The sequence below is a fragment of the Carassius carassius genome, chromosome 12, assembly GCF_963082965.1.
Source record: "Carassius carassius chromosome 12, fCarCar2.1, whole genome shotgun sequence".
NCBI classification, from domain to species: domain Eukaryota; kingdom Metazoa; phylum Chordata; class Actinopteri; order Cypriniformes; family Cyprinidae; genus Carassius; species Carassius carassius.
The window spans coordinates 10,498,969-10,518,966 of NC_081766.1; the positions used below are offsets into that span (position 1 = coordinate 10,498,969).

The following is a 19,998-nucleotide window of genomic DNA, read 5'->3' on the forward strand; positions in this document are numbered from 1 at the left end:
AAGTCCTGACAAACCCCTTACCAAGAAGCAGCGGCCCTCTGTCTCATATCGACAGGTGGAAAAAAAAAATTAATACAATCGACTCGCACAGTCATGCCTGCTGACATTTCCAATCAATAGGCCCCTATAATTGATCAATCTGGTGCAGCTGCAAACTTCTAAACTGTTTCAACAAACAGCTCCAGACTAAATAGTTTTCACAAGACAAATTGGTGAGCCTAAAAGGGCATCATTAGATATTAAAGCAGAAGCAGCAACTTGTCTGTGCTGGCCTTGGGCGTTCTATTTAGAGTCAGTAATAAATGGTTTGCTCACCAGTATCATCTGTCGCCTTGCCTTGGCAGTCACTTAGCTTTTCTCTCAGGGATTTTATCACACAAAGAAATGCAGCAGAAGGCCTATATTGGCTTATGTGACTGTAAGGTAAATATCAGGGATAATAATAGCAATTTCTGTGGGAAAGAAAATAGTTACTCATATAGTACTCAAACTTTGATCCATAGCAATCATCATATTGATCCATAATATTTCCTCTGTGGAACACAATAGATGTTAAAAAAATAAAATAAAAAGCTTCTATCATAGGATGAAATGGGGTCAGTTGGGTCTAATCTTTCATTGTATATGTACAGAAACAGTTAAACATTTTTTTTTACTTGTTACTTTGCACTTTTTGTTAGAAAACATTTACTATTTAAGTTTTTTTAAAGGTATCTAACATTTTGATACTTAATTTCCATGATCTAAATATTCTTAACAATTAAAAGTTTGTTGTCATTTGAAAGTGTTTTGGCCTTCTTGCATTATTTTGCTTTTATATTATGATTATATATTCAGTGGCATAAAATGGTCTTAAAATTACAAAAATATTGTTTATTGCAATTATTTCTGGGGCAATCGCACGACAAACAGTTATGACAGGCCTACTTGTGACTGTCCACAACTTTATTCCGGAGATCTTTTGACAGTGTCTTACCACCCAAAGTGGATTGTTTGCTTCAGTTGCACTACCAACGACTGAAATGCTCTTCCATTAGCTGTGCTTCTTAATATACATTACAGAACAGACCTAATAAAACCTGTTTTTTAAACTTCCTTAGTGCATCTGTGTGGATATTTTAAGTGAATAAATTAAAAACTTCCAAAGACCGAGACATTTGGATATTAAACATTTGGAAACTATTTATTGAACATTTATAACCAAATATCTTTTAAATACATCATTTATTCTATACTTTATGTCTCAGTGACAAAGAATACCATTATTTACACTTTTTATATGGAATGTTGAATGACACTTTAAGGCGCAAAGTCTTTTGGCTTTCATTTGATCAGAACAACAGTGAAAGAAAAAGTTAAATGAAGCTGTCAGGAAGGGTGAAAATCATGATTATTCAGCTAAGAGTAAATTAACATGCCTTGAACTCCTCATTTCAAGTGCCTTTAAATGAGGCAAAGTTTATAAATTATACTCTGAAAAGAAAAAAATCTTTGTATATTACACATAACTGGCTACACACTCCCACACACATCGCATCTGCATCTCCTAGGCGACAGTTTTGAAGTTCTGCAATATCAAGTTAGTTTGGTGGATCAGTCTGTTGGCACTAATAAAGACGTTTATTGCCCTGTGAATGAGAAAGAGAAAGTCAGTGCTCAGGACATCAATTGGCTGATCATTTTTCATTGAGAAATGCACTTTCATAGAAGATGTAAAATAGATGTCTGCTAGAAGCATGAGGGCACTTTGAAAAAACGTCTGTTACTGTCTGCTTGCTTACTTTCCATCTTTGAAGTATGTTTTCAGTGTATCACTGAAGCTTTTGGAGTACTTCACAAACTCCTTCTTTTCGTGTTCAAGTGCCTGGGGAAAAAAATTAATAAAAAGTTAATATTTGATACATACAAAATGTGCAGAGTAGGGGGTCGCAAGGACTGGACATGATAAACACTGACTTTAACTTTTCTGTTAAAACTTTTATTTAAGATGTAAAGTCATTTAAAGGTTTTAGCCATTAAGCTGTCATGGCTACAAAGTTGTATAATTAGATGCAACTTTAAACATAAAAGATTAGTAAGCAATTTCTTCACACTAAAAAGATTTGTGGGTATATTACTACAACAATGAGTACAAGAAAAGGAGGGATAAGTCAAAATTAAATTTTGTAGTAATCAACACTAAGCACTATCAAGTAAGCGTCAAGGAATAGTTCACCCCCAAAAATTGTACCCCATTGTAAATTTTCTGGATTTACTCACCCTCAGGCCATTCAAGGTGAAGATCAGTTTGTTTCTTGATCAAAAATGTTGATTTGCCGTGAATGGGTGCCGTCGGACTGAGAGTCCAAACAGATGATAAAAGACATCAAAATATTGTAAAGTTAAAAACTGTGTTTTTGTAAGAAATCCATCAAGGTGTTTTAAGTTTAAGCTATTGAGTCCATAAACCATAATAACACTTCCACCAGTGAAGGCCATTCCATCTTCTGATATCAAAATCCAGTGACATAACGTTTTTCGCTTGTAAACCATTGAAAGATTATTTGTTTTTAATTAACTCTGGTTGAATGTATTTGGAATCAACTGTAGGAAACTGTACTTTGTTCACAATAGTGTGAAACAACTGGCCCATATAATCAGGCTCTTAGGTCAACATCAGGTCAATGAATGGGCTCTCCATGGGAGAGATCTTTTCAAGGCATCAAAAGGTTACACTATCATTGTCTCTCCATGGGGTGTTATTGTATTGTTTGTAGCACATTTGTTAACAGGTATAAAGGTCTGTTCTCACAGACAGTACTTTGGGTTAAGATTCTTTTAAGAATGACATGCTAACATCACTGCTGAAGAACTGCTACCTTCAATAAATTCTTCTCCTCACAAGAACTTTGGTCAAGCTTACTTATTTTATGTATTAGAAACATCTAGTACATTGGCGAGCCACCCAAACTACTGCTAAGCTAAATACAGCAAAATCTAACAATTAGACGGAGCCAGCCAGGAGAGACTGACAAGAAGAGAACTCACCAATTGCAACAAGAAGTGAACAAAAGAGTTTACGAGATTCTACAGTTTTTGTGTTGAAGATCAACAGACCGCATCTGTGGAAATAAGTTATTTGAATCAACTTGATCCTGTCTCAAAGATTCTAATTTGGTGAGTGAAACTGTCAGCTCTCCAAAAGAACTTAAAGAACACTTTTTCATAAGTAAGCAGATCATTTGATGTATGTAGTGTAACCATAAGAACCAGTGTAGAACTCACCAATTGCAACAAGAAGTGAACAAAAGAGTTTACGAGATTCTACAGTTTTTGTGTTGAAGATCAACAGACCGCATCTGTGGACATAAGTTATTTGAATCAACTTGATCCTGTCTCAAAGATTCTAATTTGGTGAGTGAAACTGTCAGCTCTCCAAAAGAACTTAAAGAACACTTTTTCATAAGTAAGCAGATCATTTGATGTATGTAGTGTAACCATAAGAACCAGTGTAGAACTGTTTAAGAAATGTTTGGCTTAGGCCTTTCTCTTGAGTCTGTAGGAACCTTTAAAATGATTTAGTTAATTCTCCTGAGACTGTAGGAGCTATAGAAAAAGTGTTTATAGCTTGGTCCAGTCCTCTTGAGTCTATAAGAATCATTCAAGAAAGAGGATTAGTCCATTCTCATGAGACTGTAGGAGCCATAGATGTGTAATTATAGGCTTAATCCTGTTCTCTGGAGTCTGTAGGAATTGTTTAAGAAACAATTTAGTCCGTTCATAAAGAGATTGTAGAAGCAGAGGCTTGGTCCGTTCTCTTTTTGTTTGTAGGAATTGTGAAAAAAAACAATTTATTCCATTTCTCCAGAGACCGTAGGAGTCATAGATAGAGTTGGGACTGATGTTGCTGCAAGAATTGGGAATTCTTGACTGGGTGCTAATTCAGTAGCCACTAATGTATATTGAAATTAATGTTCAAACCGAGTTAGAAGATGATGGCATAAAACCATGAAACTATAAGTTTGTTTGCCTTTTATAAAAATACAGAAAAAAAATATAATGTAAATTGTCTAAGGGACAAATTTGAAAAAGTAATTCAGCCTTCTGAGCTAGAACTAAATTCAGAAATTAAACAAGGAAAATGAATGTAAATGTTTTGCTTTAAATGGAAGATTGAAAACTAAGCTGAGCTTTTAAACTAATGATTTGTCTGTGTAAAAGAAAATGGTCAGTCTAACAGACTGCTGTGAATTTAAATCTGAATAAGTACCTTTAACAGTTCTAACACCTTTTGTTCTGTTTTCACACCTCCGTGGACACTTTTCCTGTATTCGCCATGGCTGAGTCTGCACAAAACAATGGCAATAGTCATGCATTGAGGCCAACAACAGAAAGACATGGGACAGAACCCTCCAAATGTTACCATTGATCAGATGTTGGAGAATCTGAATGCATATCTGGACAAAAGGCTGGGACTGAGAAAGTGCCATGATGACATCTGCCAGAAGTACAGCATCAAGTGCTCAGAGAGTGGACTATGGGCTTTGCCGGACATTAAAAGGGCTTAAGGAAAGATGAAGCGCTTAAGGACAAACACCAACAGAGATGGCTTGTCTGTAATTTTGCTCAAACAAATTTGACAGCATCTACAGAGATGTGAAACTGACAAATTACAACATGAGAAAAAAAGCAGAGAAAGCAAAGGTTCGAGCACTGGCTGAACAATTACAGACTGTAAAGAAGGACAAAGAAAGACTGTTACATCAGAATGACAAGTTGTTAACTTTGCTCTCCAAACGACTGGAATCAAAAGCTTCAAGCAGCTCTGATAACAGTGATGCAGATATCAACACACATACTGAAATTACAAAGGACAAACTGAAGGTTAGACTTGCTCCTGTAATTATTAAGAACAGAAGAACTGAAGTTGAAACTGAAAATGAAGAAGAGTATGAGGAAGATGGTGAACGACGAACTCGCACAGTAAAAAAGGTAATAAAGAAATATGTTCCATACAGAACATACCAGCCAGCTACTCCAGAGCAAATTGACAAATGGTCAAAAGAATTGCCAGATTTGTACAAGCAACCACGGAAAGTATGGCAATTTCTTTAACGCTTGCAGAAAATCTACAATTTACATCCACTGGACAGTGTGATGATTGTTAATGTGAACTTAAGGCGAGACACTGCAGGTGAATAGGGATTTTTTTTCTTTAAACATATTAACTTGAAACTTTACCAATAAATTAAATATATTATTATTAAAAAATTTTGAATTGCAAGTTTCCTGACAAAATTTAGTTATTTTTTATGCAAATTTAGTTATGCAAATAAGCTGATATCTAATTAAATATGTGCATATTTACATATATTTAAAAAAAACAGAAATCTAGACACTGAAAACAGTTACACTTGTTATCTTTATTTCATTTTAATAACATATCAGTGTTACAATTTTTTACAGAGAAGATTTTGGATATCTCCTTTTTTTAATGAAAAATATTAAGATACTATAAACACATTAAAATGCGATTATCGCCATATTTTTTAACCCCAAAATGGTACATAAATCAGGTAAAAAACATTGTGTTAAAAAATCCTTCTGTAATAGCCTTCAGAATATAACTAAGAATGAACATGGAAAGTATGGCTTAGGTAAGTGCTACACAAGTTGACATTTTTGGTTCAGAATGTTGCAAAAAACTCATTTTGAGAAAACAACTGCTAAAGATATTGATTGCATAATTTCATATTTACAGATAAAACAAATTACACTTTTTTTGTAACAGTAACTCATTTTCCCCAAAGCTATACTACATAAATGAATACATATATAGACTGTGTGTGACTTCTTTGTGTGGTTTTTATTATAGATAGAGACGCAATGAGAGGAGGACAAATCTAGGAGAAGTGTAACAAAAAGAGGATAGGAGTAAGAGGTGGAGCGAGGAGAGGCCCCAACTTAGTCTGCCATGCCTGCCTCATATGTTGGCCCTTCTTTAAGCTCTTCCTTGTGTCTTTTGACCTTCTTGTCTATGTCACAGCTCTTTCTTTTGTATTTTGCACAAGCAGAGGTCACAGAATCTGCTTTTACTATCCGAAGCTTGTCTGCACTTTTGATTGCACTAACTGTGACCTCTGTGGTCTCAAGCCACAATCTGTCCATAACAGATAACGTGGCAGAAGCACCTTTGTGACGAGTGGGGCGGGGCCGAGGGACGTGGGAGCGAGGCCGGTGGAATGATTGGAGATGAGCTACACCTGTTCGACCCACCGGTCTCGAGGCCCATGGAGGAGATGGAAGGATATAAAACTGGAGCGACGACAGTGAAGGACGAGAGAGGACCAGGCCTACTCGTCACAACCTTCATTGAAGGTTGAAATAGCCATACTGGCTGCTGCCTCCACTCTCTTTTTGCCAACAAATACAGTTTTGGGACACCTTGACCAAATGACAGAATTTAAGCACTCATTTGCATTTTGGGTGCCCCCATGTTGCATTCTCTGCAGTAGGCTATCGCTAGACATCCTATGATATAATGGAATAAGCTTTTTGCCAACCTCTTTTGTCAGAGAGCAGCCTGCATGCTCATTGTGACTCTCTGGTGTTACACCATGTTCCTCTGCTTTCCTGTACCAGCACCATGAGGGTTTGCATCTGTTATGCACGGGGTTATCATCAGTTGACATGGGGTGTAGGAGGCTAGCCCAAATAGCAGTTCTCATTTGTTCTACATTGCCCTGATTATTAAGGATTGCCCCTCTATAATAATTTTGATTGATGATAATTGATGATTCATAAGTTATTCATTCATTGTACAGTGGAAATATAGTTGGCTACCTGAACTATCTGAACAACCTGTTACAATGCTTGAAAATGTCTAACTATCTAACTTTACCGGTAACTTTTCTATCCTGTCTCTGAAAGGTCTTCACATGTAGTGTAGGGATACCCAGTATCTTGGATATCTTCTTTTAAAGCAGCATATCCCAGTCCTAACTCGTGTGCTAACAGAACCATTCTTATGTTTATATCAAAGGCTACATCACTCTTTGTTGACTCCTGTAGACGCGAGGATGAGAACACACTTTTTCTGTAGCCATTTTCTAGCGATTTACATTTTTTGCACTCCAGCAACAGACTGCTACAAAAGCCTTGATTTTGGGGATCTATATTTATTTGTAGATCATTTGACATACAGTTTGGACAAATCAAGTCTTTAATCAACTCGTTCAAACGCGACACATGCATTATTAGCCACTGCTGTCTAACTTGTCTGTGATCCACGGGGATATTCCTGTCATCATTCATCGCATGTATCTTACGCTTCGATGCACTATTAGTGTTTATTTCCTCGTTCTCGCAAACTAATGCTTTTTTGCAAGCGCTTTCCTTACTTAATCTTGCTATAGATAGCTGCTTGCATCTTTTTTTTGATGCATTAGCATGGAATTTCTGCGTTTTCCCCATCTTCACTGCACTGATGTCTGTGTTTCTGTGAGCTAGCGGAGCATGTCACGTGATACGTGTTTTCAAATGCGACCACAGAGATATATCTGATTGAAAAATGCTAATTTCAGACAAAGTTAAGGAAAACTGACAGCGGTATGAGAACAAAATGCCTAAAAATAAACATTTTATTGTGAACTTTTGTCATTTTTATAGTGTCCCTGTTAAAGAAGACATATTATAGAAGCAAAAAATACCATATTCTGAAAATCGACCAGTATGCACAAAAATGACTTTTTTGCCTGCCGTGTCTCGCCTTAAGAGACAATGACCAACAACGACTTACAGAAAGTGTTGAAAGAAGGATTGGTGAATCTCAAGAAAACATTGAAGCTGGATGGGAAGCAGTTCAAACCTTCTTATTTGAACTGAAACCTGAGGTTAATTGGACTGAAATTACCTCTTGTGTGCAGAAGACAGGAGAAAGTGTTGGAGAGTTTGAAGAATGCTTCAGACAAACTTGGATGGAACATGCTGGTTTGAACAACAACATTGAAGAACTCTGTGAAGACACTAGCATGCCTCTTAAAACCACATTTGTGAATGGACTGAAACCTGAGGTTTCTAAAACTCTTAAAATCAGGTATGATGACTGGGACAGCACTGGAACAACATTTATGCAGATTGTAGAATGGTCAGCAAAGATTGAAAGAACACAGGAAGTCGATCTCAGAGTTTTACAATCCAAAACCTTGTCATACAACAACAGGACAATGGTATACGAAAAAAGTGAATATCAGAGACACTCAAGAGAAAAAACTCAGGAAAGATTTAGACATTGCAACGAGGAAGTATGAGACATCAAAGTGATGACGACAATAGGCTTGTTGCGATAGTCGGTGTTACCGGTGATACACGGTGTTTAACCCACCTACCGGTCATAGCACTTGACCACCAGCACCGTCCCCATCGTGTTGAAGTTTTAGCCTATAGCGATAAAGCACTTAATTCAGTTAGTGACTACGTGCCTTCGTAATTTAGCATAAGTGGAACGAGCGCCGCAGTAAAGCAGCAGGTGTCCGATTTCATTTATCATTTGAGGAGAGTGAGGCGAGCTAACTGGCAAAGGATGGCAGAAGATCTGGTTTCAAAGCGAACTGTTGCAATTTAAAATGAAGGTTTTTCGTTTATTGTTTCTCATTTAGCCTATTTATAATTTTTTTGTACGGTGTAGCCTATGCAGTTAATAGGCCTACCTCTTTTTTTTAACAGCTTAACGTGAGTTAAATTTTTATATTAGTTTTTTTTTTGCACTTAAGTGTCCAGTGATTATTCGGGTAGGCTACCTCATTTAACGAAGTTTTTGATGTTCGTTCGTTTCATATTCGATGGTTGTGCGGTGTTTTTTTTTTTTTTTTTTGCTGAAAAAGGCAGGCACTTTATTTAACGAATATTTATAATTATTTAACGAGTCTTGTTTGATACTTGCACGATGTGTGCAGTGGTTCGTTTTGTTAATAAATGCACTTTAAAGGTGTTTCATAAGTGCTTTCGTTTAGTTTTTGCATGGAGTGTTAAGTTATTATTCATTTTGCAATAAAGATGTGTGTAATACAAGCGAGTGTCTTATTGTTTTGTGTATTTTTATTAAGAATAAAATAAATTAACCCATGATTAATTCAAACAAATGCTACTGAATTGCCGCTAATTAAAGTGAAAGTAAATTGAGACATGTGCACGTCTGCACGACCGCATTTTCGGCCTCCCGAAATCCCCGACACACAACCCCGGTGACACCGGGATTACCGTTTTTTTTACACGTCGATTAACCGGTGGAAAAAATCCGTCACCGCAACATCCCTAGACGACAACCTGTTGAAGAGGTTTCAGCAGTTGACAGCCAAACAAAAACATACTCTGCTAAATGCTGTGGAGCCGCAGGGAAACTGAAGAACCTCTCTCTGCAGCACCAGCTAGTGACATCTTATCCAAAAGCTGATGGACTCCATGAAACCTCAACAACTGAAGCCAAAGAGGATGTCCTAGTAGACAGTGCTGCTAAACAAGCCGTAAAGGAGAGAGGTGAACATGCAGCGGCATTAAGACAACTTCATCAAGACTTACAAACTGTTCTACATAGTAAACAGATTCAAATTAAATTGGCCAGGAAACAATCATCATTGTTAATGGAAGATGTAAAAAAACATGATGACAACCAATGCCTTAAGGAAAACCATGAGGAAAATGGACTATGCCCTTTTGAACATGTCACAGGCCGGCCCATGTCCACTGAAAATCTAACATCTGACAGCCTTGTCCAAACTGATGAAAGACTCAGTCTGGCAGTACACAATGCTGATGTGTCGCAACAAGAATGCAGATGGGAAAGACCAATTGAGGATCTTTTAGTAACCGACACAGCAGTTAAGGCTCAGGGAAACAATGAGTGGATTGATGTGAATTTGCCTAGAGATGAGGGCTAGATGGCAGTAGTGTTTTTCAGAGTCCAGATATGGTTGGACTAGGGTTTTTAGGCTCTAGCTTGTCGCCTGAGGACGAAGACATGAACATGTCACCACTGATAAACATTGTAGTGTCCTGCCAACATTAAATAGGGATAGTTTTATTGGTAACTAGGCATATTTTGTTTAAACTATTTCTTTGGAAAGATTTGTTTCCCTTTTCTCTGGTGTGATTGTAGGTGTCCCAGCGTTTCAGAGGATGAGCAAAGACATCCAACGCTTGGACCAAACTGCACTGGCCACCTAGATAAACATGCCCTAACCTCCACAGAACACAACATCCATCACTTCCAAAAGATCGCAACATTAAAATAAAAAAGAACTTAGGCATTAAAGATAATGAAAACCTCACCATGAACTCTTATTCTGTCATCTTAAGTAAGGGAGCCTGTATGCAGCATTCTGTATTCATGATTACTGAAAAGTATTGCAAGAAGGAACCTGTATACAGCATGTGTGCATGACTACTAAAATTATAACTGTTTTGTATGTTCTTTCCATTATGGGTGATCAAAAATGATCAAAGGGGGGATTGAAAGATTATTTGTTTTTAATTAACTTTGGTTGAATGTATTTGAAATCAACTGTAGGAAACTGTACTTTGTTCACAATAGTGTGAAACAACTGGCCCATATAATCAGGCTCTTAGGTCAACATCAGGTCAATGAATGGGCTCTCCATGGGAGAGATCCTTTCAAGTCATCAAAAGGTTACACTATCATTGTCTCTCCATGGGGTGTTATTGTATTGTTTGTAGCAAATTTGTTAACAGGTATAAAGGTCTGTTCTCACAAACAGCACTTTGGGTTAAGATTCTTTTAAGAATGACATGCTAACATCACTGCTGAAGAACTGCTACCTTCAATAAATTCTTCTCCCCACAAGAACGTTGGTCAAGCTTACTTATTTTATGTATTAGAAAAGTCTAGTACATTGGCGAGCCACCCAAACTACTGCTAAGCCAAATACAGCAAAATCTAACACCATGCATGATCTTAGAATATTTCTCGCCTGATTCAGAGGAGACTACTAGTTTGGAGGTAGCGTTATCATTGGAGGACTTAGTTGAAGTTAAAAATATCATGATGGATTTGTTTAATTACACAGCTAACATTATACATTAAACACTCAATTACATTAAACAGCTGTTTGGTCTCTCATTCTGATGGCACCCATTCACTGCAGAGGATCCACTGGTGAGCAAATTATGTAATTCTACAATTCTCATAGTCTGTTTCCTTGAAGAAATACACTCACCTACATCTTGGATGTGCTGAGGGTGTAAATTTATTTTACAAATGTCCATTTTCGGGGGTACTTTAACTTGTATTAATCCCAATTTTATTTAAAAAAATATCCCAACTTGCTTGTGCAACAGTGGAACTTTAATCTGTGAAATGAGAAATACTTACCCTGCGATTCTGATACTGATATTTCTTAAACACATTGTTGACCTTGTCCAGCAGCTCTTTTATAGCACTGGCGATGTCTCTGTGGAAATCAGCGAGAGGTCAGGAAAGATGAACACATTTATGAAGAGCGAAGCACTGACTCAGCAGTCAGGAAGTAAAGAATGGCAAGATAATAGAAAAGAGGCCGTTAAAATGCCTACAAATCCTTCATGTTTGAACATCTCCTGAGGTCTATGTATCCATGGTATTGTCAGCTATTTGAGATTGCTTAGTCGATTAATTGTTGCCTGATTGCTTGATTAAAACTTAAGCACTAGACCTTAAGCAAGACTATGAGGGGTGAAAAATCAATAGGCTCCAAACGATTTTGACTGCAGTTATTGTGTGATCATTACTCTAGTTTGTTTTAAGTAAGTACAACATAAGTATTCATTTAGCAAATGCTTTTATCCTAAGTGACATACAGTATACTTATTACTGGGACAATCTCTCTGGAATGACTGGAGGTTAAGTGTCATGCAGATCTTTAACCACTATGCCATCAAGGTGAAAACAAGGGACAGGATTCTCACTTTATGGTCTGTAGGAAGCGCACTCTGTCATTGATCTCATCTGGGATTTTACTCAGGATATGTTTGAGGGCTCGAGCTTTCTCGTTTAGGTCCTGGAATTCCTGCTCACGTCTTTCAATCAAGTACTCTGTAAAATATGAATCACAAAAACCACCCTGTTCTTTACTGGAAAAACAAAGGAACTTTATCATTTTGAGTGTTAGTGCAGGAAAGATCCAGAAATATGGACTGTACCAGAAGCAAATTATGTTTGTTTTTTTTTACCTTCCACGTCATCTGCAGCCATGCGCAGTAGTGACTCTGTGAAGTTGATCTCCACGTTCTTCTTCTCCAGAATCTTCATGATGATATCCTGAGTGAGGCCTGGGTTCTCCTTCTCTGCCTTTGGAGGGTGGCATTGATTGAAGAGAATTAAACTCACATCAGTAAACTTCATTTTATGTTGAACATGAACTTAATCTTTAGAAAAAACAAGAAACAAATACATCAAAAGGGCCAGATGAAAAGAGATAACATGTCAGAAAAATAAATGTTGTATTATCGGCATTTGCAAGCTGATGAATGGACACTTTCAGGAAGCCTTACTTTGATAAATGCTGCCCGTAAAGTCTGTGCCGCGGACAGGTTTATCCTCTCCAACTGTCAACAGAACGAAATCAAAAAAGATGTTTCATATTCACATACTTTATGATATAATATAAACTGCTTTAAGTTACAAAATGTAAAAGAAAAAAAAGACATTTATCAAGAATGTACAATGTACAAAACTTAAATTATAGCAATTTAAAATAACTTTTCTATTTAAAAATATTAAAAAATGTAATTTATTCCTGTTTTGGCAAAGCTGAATATACAGCAGTCATTCCAGTCTTCAGTGTCACATGATTCTTCAGAAATGCAAATGGTTCAAAAGTGACAATGAAGACATGTTTAATGTTATAAAGGATTTCTATTTCAAATAAATGCTGTTCTTTTGAACTTTGTATACATCATGGTAATAAAAAAAAATGGTTAAAATAGATAATATGAAAGGTTTCTTGAGCACCAAATCAACATATTTAGAATGATTTCTGAAGAATCATGTGACACTGAAGACTGGAATGACTGCTGTATATTCAGCTTTGCCAAAACAGGAATAAATTAATTTTTTAAATATTTTTAAATAGAAAAGTTATTTTACATAATTTTAAATTGCTATAATTTAAGTTTTAACTGTGCTTAAAAAATAGCCTTGGTGAGCATAAATTGTACCAACCCTAAACTTTAAAACAGTACTGTATGCTGTCCAAATCTATCAGTTTGCACAACAACCAGCCTATAAAATGTTTTTATTGTCTGCTAAATGACTAAATGTTACACAAACATAACTTATTCTTCTCACTACATATTTGCTTAAATGTAAATACCTCATTGAAGACGGGGTACATGACTGCATATAATGTCATAGAGACAACTGAATTTGTGTCAGCTTCATTCTTCATCTCTTCCATTGTCATCCTCGATGGAGGCCCACCACAGGAAAAAACGGGCAATTGAGCCACACAATCCACTCAGTTCTCTCAAGCACTCTACATTTGAAAAGAATACACTGAATTAATGGATATCTACCAAAATATCTATATAACTTTATAAAACTTCAAGTAATAACAAATCACTTCGGGGGGGGCGTGTCAAGATGGCGGAGTGATAAGTCGAACTTTTCACAGGCTCTGATGTAATTGTGTAAAAGGCCGTCTATTCTAAGTCTACGTTTTTTTAAGATCATTTATTTACTCTAATGTTTTCTGTTTCTACATTCGTGTGATTTTTTTTGTTTATACGAGTCTATTCGCTTGCCTTTTTGTGCTACACTCGCTGAAGCGTTATGGCGGGGAAAACTGGAGAACATGCCTATGTTGGAATAGCTTCAGGGGAAGAAGGAGACGAATCTATAAATACGATGGAGATTGAAGTGTCGTCTGTTAAAGATGTTAGACAGAAGACAATGCCTCACACCCCTCTCAAAAGTCCTGGACCCAAAAGAGTGAAAGCAGTACAGGAAAAGGAAAAGGATGATATTTCCACTAGCGTTCTGTACGCCGCCATCCAAAGCCTCAGTCGTAAGTTCGATGAAAATTCGGAATACATTCGTGCCTTTGAATTCCAACTTAAAGTGAACACTGATGCAATTGTCAAAATTTCCGAGTCTCTGGATGCCAATACGACGGCGTTGAAAGGTGTTAAGGAAGATGTGGTTAATTTGAAATCACAGGTAACTCATCTACAGAAGGAAAACGAAGCGTTGAAACAGAAATGTGTGGAGCATGACCGATACAAACGCAGATGGTGTTTGAGGCTAAATGGAGTTCCAGAAAGAGAAGATGAGGATGTCAGAAGTGTCGTGATTGATATTTTGTCTCAGATTGTCCCTCACTCTCCAGAACAACTGCAGAATACTGTGGACACAGTTCATCGCCTTGGCAAAAAAGTGAAGGGTGCAAGACCGCGGCAAATAATCATTCAGTTTGGCATGAGATTTTTACGTGACATGGTTTGGAGAATGTCGAAGAATGCACAGGTCTGTATGGAGAAAAGAATTCGTTTTAGAGAGGATTTCTGCAAGGACGACCGGGAGGCTCATGCTCGTCTATGGCCTAAAGTTGAGGAGGCAAGAAAGAAAAACTTGAAAGCATACCTTCGCGACGGATATGCAGTGATTAACGGTCAGAGAGTGACAGCTTAGTTAGTGGTGAATGAAGTGATGTGCCAGTTTTTGAGTTACTTTAAATCTGTGAGGAGAGTAGGTTTCAATTGACTATTAAGGCACAGCTATGTCGTATTCAAGATCATGCGATTGTAGGGATCCAGGTATTTCATTTAGAATTCTATTCAAAGATATCGAATATAGCCTACTATATTACTTGAACGTCATTCCATAAGGCTTATTTTGAGTTTGGTTTTATCGGCCTTAAATGTGTTACTATATGTCTGTGTAAGAGGAACGATTTTTGATCATCTGAAAAATCTGTACTTAATTCAAGGTTATGTCTTTTTCTTTGTTATCTCTAAATATTCGAGGTATTAGGTGTAATGTTAAACGTAAGGCACTTTTTCTTTTTTGCAAGGAGCAAGTAAAAGTAAATTGTTTCTTTCTTCAAGAGACTCATTCAACTGATGTAGATGTGAGATTTTGGAAATCACAATGGGGTGGAGAGGCTTTATTCTCTCATGGAACTTCTCACTCAGCAGGGGTCGCTTTTTTGTTTAAACGGATGGACAGCAAAATTGTTGCAAGTTCAAGTGATAATGAGGGTCACTGGATTATGGTGGTTCTTGAATCAAATGAATGTAATTTAATTTTGATAAATGTTTATGGTTACACGAACAAGGCCGCTAATAAGTTTTTTTTTCAGAATATGGCTACAAAAATTGATGTCTGGAAGAACACATATTTTACAGATAAAATTATTATTGGAGGGGATTTTAACGCTGTTCCAGATGAATGGCAGGATAGATTCCCCACTCCTTTCACCACTTTTTCCTATAACCCCCTGATTTATAATATATCTCGGTTTCTTGATTTAATTGATGTTTAGCGTGTAAAGAACCCACATAAGAAACAATTTACATGGGGTTCCTTTTCAGGGCGCATTCAGCGTTCCAGGTTGGATTTTTGGTTGATAACTAGTAATCTTGTTACTTCTACATTTGACTGTAATATTTCTCCTTCAGTTTTAACTGATCACAGTGCCATATCACTTTCTCTTAGGAGTAATGACAGCCCTACATCTACCAGAACTCACTGGAAGTTTAATAATAATTTACTAAAACGTAAATCTTTTTGTAATTCTATTTTGATAATGATTAATAATGTTAAAACCATGTCTGAATTAACCTCAATTGGCAAATGGGAATGGGTCAAATTTAATGTAAAAAAAATAGCGATTAAAGAAGGCAAACAAATTGCAAATGCTAGAAAATTTAGGCAGACAACAATTTTATCAAGACTAAATTTTTTCAGTAATAAAGACATACTTAGTAAGAGTGAGGAAAAAGAACTTTATACTCTTCAATCAGAGTTGAGATGATTTTTATACAGAAAAGGCTAAAGGAGCATTCATACGATCTAGAGCCAGGTGGATTGAGGAAGGGGAAAAAAATTCTTCATATTTCTTTAATTTAGAAAAACAAAAACAAGCTTTGAAAACTATTAATAGACTTAGCATTGATAATTGTATAAGCCAAGATAAAACACTAATTGATGACTACATATATTCCTTCTATAATGATTTATATAAAGCTAAATATTCAGAAAGCGATTGTGATCTTTTCTTTTCCTTTTTAAAAGATAGAGTTCCTATTATTGACTCTGATTTTAGAAATATGATGGATGCTGACATTGAGATTTCAGAATTAGACTGCTATAAAGCAAATGTCTAATGGAAAGTCGCCAGGTATTGATGGCATCACAGTAGAACTATATAAACACTTTTGGCACGAAATAAGAATTTTAGTTTTTGAAGCACTAAAGGAATGTATAGATAAAGCTGAATTATCTCCATCAATGAAGCACGGTTTAATTATTCTAGCTCCAAAGTCGAACAAAGATAAATTATTTTTAGATAATTGGAGACCGATAACTCTTTTATGTAATGATTTCAAATTGCTCTCTCATGTTTTTGCAAATAGACTAAAAAAGGGTATTGGTGAAATTATCAGTGAAACACAATCGGCTTTTATCAAAGGGAGAAGTATTCACAGTCATATTAGACTAGTTCTTGATATGCTTGATTATAACTTTTTAATTCCTCAGACAAGCTTACTTCTATTTCTAGATTTCTTCAAGGCATTTGATACCCTTGAACACTCTTTTTTGTTTAGATCTTTAGAAACTTTTGGTTTTGGCCCTATGTTTTGTAAAGTAATTTCCATGTTTTATAATGATATTTTTAGTAGTGTTTCTCTTAATGTTGGTTTATCACCCAAAATCCAAATTAAACGAGGAATTCGTCAGGGATGCCCTGTCTCACCATTACTTTTTAATCTTGCAGTTGAACTTATGTCTTTATTTATTAAAAATTTTGATGATAATATAGGCATAGACATTCTTGGCCGAACCTTTACTATAAGCCAATTTGCAGATGACACTCTTTTATTTCTTCAAAATAAAGAGGTACTTCCATTAGTTATTGAAAAATTTTCTGTTTTCTCAAAGGCATCAGGCCTGACTCTAAACTTTAAAAAATGTGAACTAATGGCAATCCATAATTGTAATTTAGACTTTATAGAGGGCATTCCAGTAAAAAAGGAGGTTAAGTATTTAGGGGTTATGATTACAAATAATATTGTTAATAGAGAACACTCAAATTTTAACTCTAAAATAGAAAGTATGAAAAAATCCTTAAATCATTGGTTATCTCGAGACCTATCTATATTGGGTAGAATTCTCTTAACTAAAACTGAGGGAATATCCAAACTCATTTACTTATCTCAAGCCTTGTATACTGCCCCGAGAGTAATTAAATCGGTGAATTCAATCTTATTTAAATTTATTTGGAAAAATAAAACACATTATTTACGTAAATTTCATATGGTAAAAGAGTATGAACATGGAGGTTTGAGAGCCATTGACTTTGAATCTCTTCTTGGTACATTCAGAATAAAATGGTTGAAAGAGTGTTTAACAAAGACACACTCGATATGGTACCATATTCCTAACCACATTTTTAAAAAAATTGGCGGCCTTGATTTTGTGTTGAGATGTGATCTCGACCCTTGTAAAATTCCTCTGAAGGTATCTAATTTTCATAAACAAGTAATGTTTTTTTGGAAAATGATATTTACCCATAACTTTTCCCCTCACAACTCCACTCTTTGGAATAATAGGGTTGTAATTGTTAATAGAAAATCTCTGTTTAAAAGTGATTGGTATAGTCAAGGTATTATTTTTATTCATGATTTGTTAGATGATAATGGCTTTTTCTTATCTTATATTGATTTCATTAATAAACACAGAGTTAAAATTACATTAAAAGGTTATAATAAGGTATGCAATGCTATACCTACTGGATTGTTAAGAATAATCCAAAGCAGTTTTTCTGATCTTTTATCTAGACCAGTAGTTTCTCTTCCCTCTTTGAAAATATGTAATGTTGACCTTTTAGACCATAAGTGTAACAACAAACTTATTTATAAAGAACTTAAACGTATCATCACTGGTGATTATAAATGTTATTTTTTGGGAGATGTTGAAACCTCAGTAAAGCACAAAGCTTTTACCCGTTATATGGTTTACCCAGTTGCTCCAAAGGTCAAGGAGACTCATTATAAAATTATGTTTAGGATATATCCAGTTAATGACTTTATACAAAAACGATTTCATTTCGATGTAGATCCTTGTGGTTTCTGCTCTTCATTTCCTGAAACACTTGATCACCTTTTCTTTTATTGTGAGGTTTCTTCTAAATTTTGGTTTGATATACATAGCTGGTTGTCAGTAAAAATGGAGACAGTTTCTCCTATAACCCAGCAAGATGTGCTCTTTTTTTAAATGTGATTTAAATTCATCCTTCTCTGATGTTGTGAATTTTGTTTTGTTGATGGGTAAATATCATATACATACTTGTAAATGGAAAAAATGTAAACCTTCCTTCAATATATTTTTATGCGAGTTTGTTAAAATGTTTCAGAGCTTAAAATGCCTCAAAACACTTAATAGAAAATCTGAAAGGTTATGTTTCTCTTTGTCAAAATATCTGTTATTTTTTTTTTTTTTAGATTTTGACTACAATTTTGGTTTCATCCTTGCTCCTTGCTTTTGTGTTGTTGTTTTGTTTTTTGTTTTTTATTTGTGTTTATTTATTTATTTATTTATTTTTCTCTCTTTAATGTAAACTTTGTGCTCGTCTATATGATAGTGTCTTACATTGTTGGTTCCCTGTCTTGTTATGTAAATTAAGCAATAAAAAAAAAAAAAAAAAATTAACAAATCACTTCATGATGAATTTTCAACATTTAAAGGAACAACATTTTGAAAGACTGTTAAAAAAGTTTTAAACATTTGTGATAACGAAGAGAATACTACACAAAAACTAAAATATTCAGTAATGTTACATTAAGATTGTTACTTTGAGGTGCAATTAAAAAGATGCGATTAATAATATAACTCTTATTGCATTTAAATCAATATGATCAAGTTTGTCTCAATGTAAATATATTTAACGCATATGATTAATACCAAAAGATAACAGTTAAATAAATAATATTTATGAAGGAATGTATATATTTCACTGCTAAGGTTTCACTCTGTCAAAGTTGACTGCAGAGCCACACCTACACGACAATCTAGACATCTTGTTTTTGTCACAAAAATATAGTCTAGAAAGTCCATGCTAGTGAAACTATGCTTAATTATTTAACCTGCTAACCTGTCCATTACAGTGGGCATGCAGCAAATGTTTTTCTAGTCTCTTTATTATGTCACAACCCCACCGACTCCTCTCGGTTTAGTTTGGTTGTTTTTAAACCGTCAAAGCCGAATCAAACAGATTCTGACGTTATTGAAGCTTTGCTGATTTCTCAATTGATTTTTAGAGTTAGCAGCCTAGCTAACTCCTTCATACCCAGATAGAAGCAGGTTGGCTATCAAAGTTAGCAAACAGATCTGTTCATCTCGATGTTTGTACACTTAATATGATCACAATCTCAACAGGAATACCTGCTCTCGTCTTTGCCTGCACGTCCCACAGCTGAGGGGTAAGTAATAAAAGTTGCCTTGATGCTTCGCTAATAGCAATGGTTAGCAATGTTATTTTTTATTTATTTATTTTTTTTCTTCGGAAGTCGGAAGTTTGCTGCGTGAGCTGCGAGAAAGCTGACGACTTCCGTCTCCTGACCAACCAGATGGGCGAGGGTTTTATGGCGGATTGCAACCATGATTTATCAGGTGCATACCGCAACCTACTGTATTGGAGCATGTAGCATGAATAATATCTCAATGAATATACTTTACATTATTAGAAATAAAAAAAAAAGTAAAAAATAAAATTACTATCTAAACCCTATAATATACCCCTGTATCCT

General features: G+C 35.6%; 1 protein-coding gene across 1 annotated transcript; it reads right to left on the reverse strand.

Moving 5' to 3' along the window:
• Positions 1-1,156: 1,156 nt before the first annotated feature.
• LOC132154764 (programmed cell death protein 10-B-like) lies at positions 1,157-19,793 on the reverse strand. Its single transcript, XM_059563430.1, has 8 exons — positions 19,634-19,793; positions 13,344-13,505; positions 12,523-12,576; positions 12,202-12,319; positions 11,938-12,064; positions 11,366-11,444; positions 1,782-1,864; positions 1,157-1,628 (listed from the first exon to the last, which is right to left on the reverse strand). Exons 2-8 carry the CDS (start codon positions 13,431-13,433, stop codon positions 1,547-1,549), a joined length of 633 nt encoding a protein of 210 aa, XP_059419413.1. The 5' UTR covers positions 13,434-13,505; positions 19,634-19,793; the 3' UTR covers positions 1,157-1,546.
• Between the last annotated feature and the right edge of the window lie 205 nt (positions 19,794-19,998).

Excerpts from the sequence above, each read along its gene's own strand:
- LOC132154764 (XM_059563430.1), bottom strand. The coding sequence starts at position 13,433 with ATGACAATGGAAGAGATGAAGAATGAAGCTGACACAAATTCAGTTGTC. Across the intron at positions 12,577-13,343 it reads TGTACCCCGTCTTCAATGAG|TTGGAGAGGATAAACCTGTC; the intron begins GTATTTACATTT and ends TTCTGTTGACAG. Across the intron at positions 11,445-11,937 it reads CGCTTCCTACAGACCATAAA|AGACATCGCCAGTGCTATAA; the intron begins GTGAGAATCCTG and ends TGATTTCCACAG.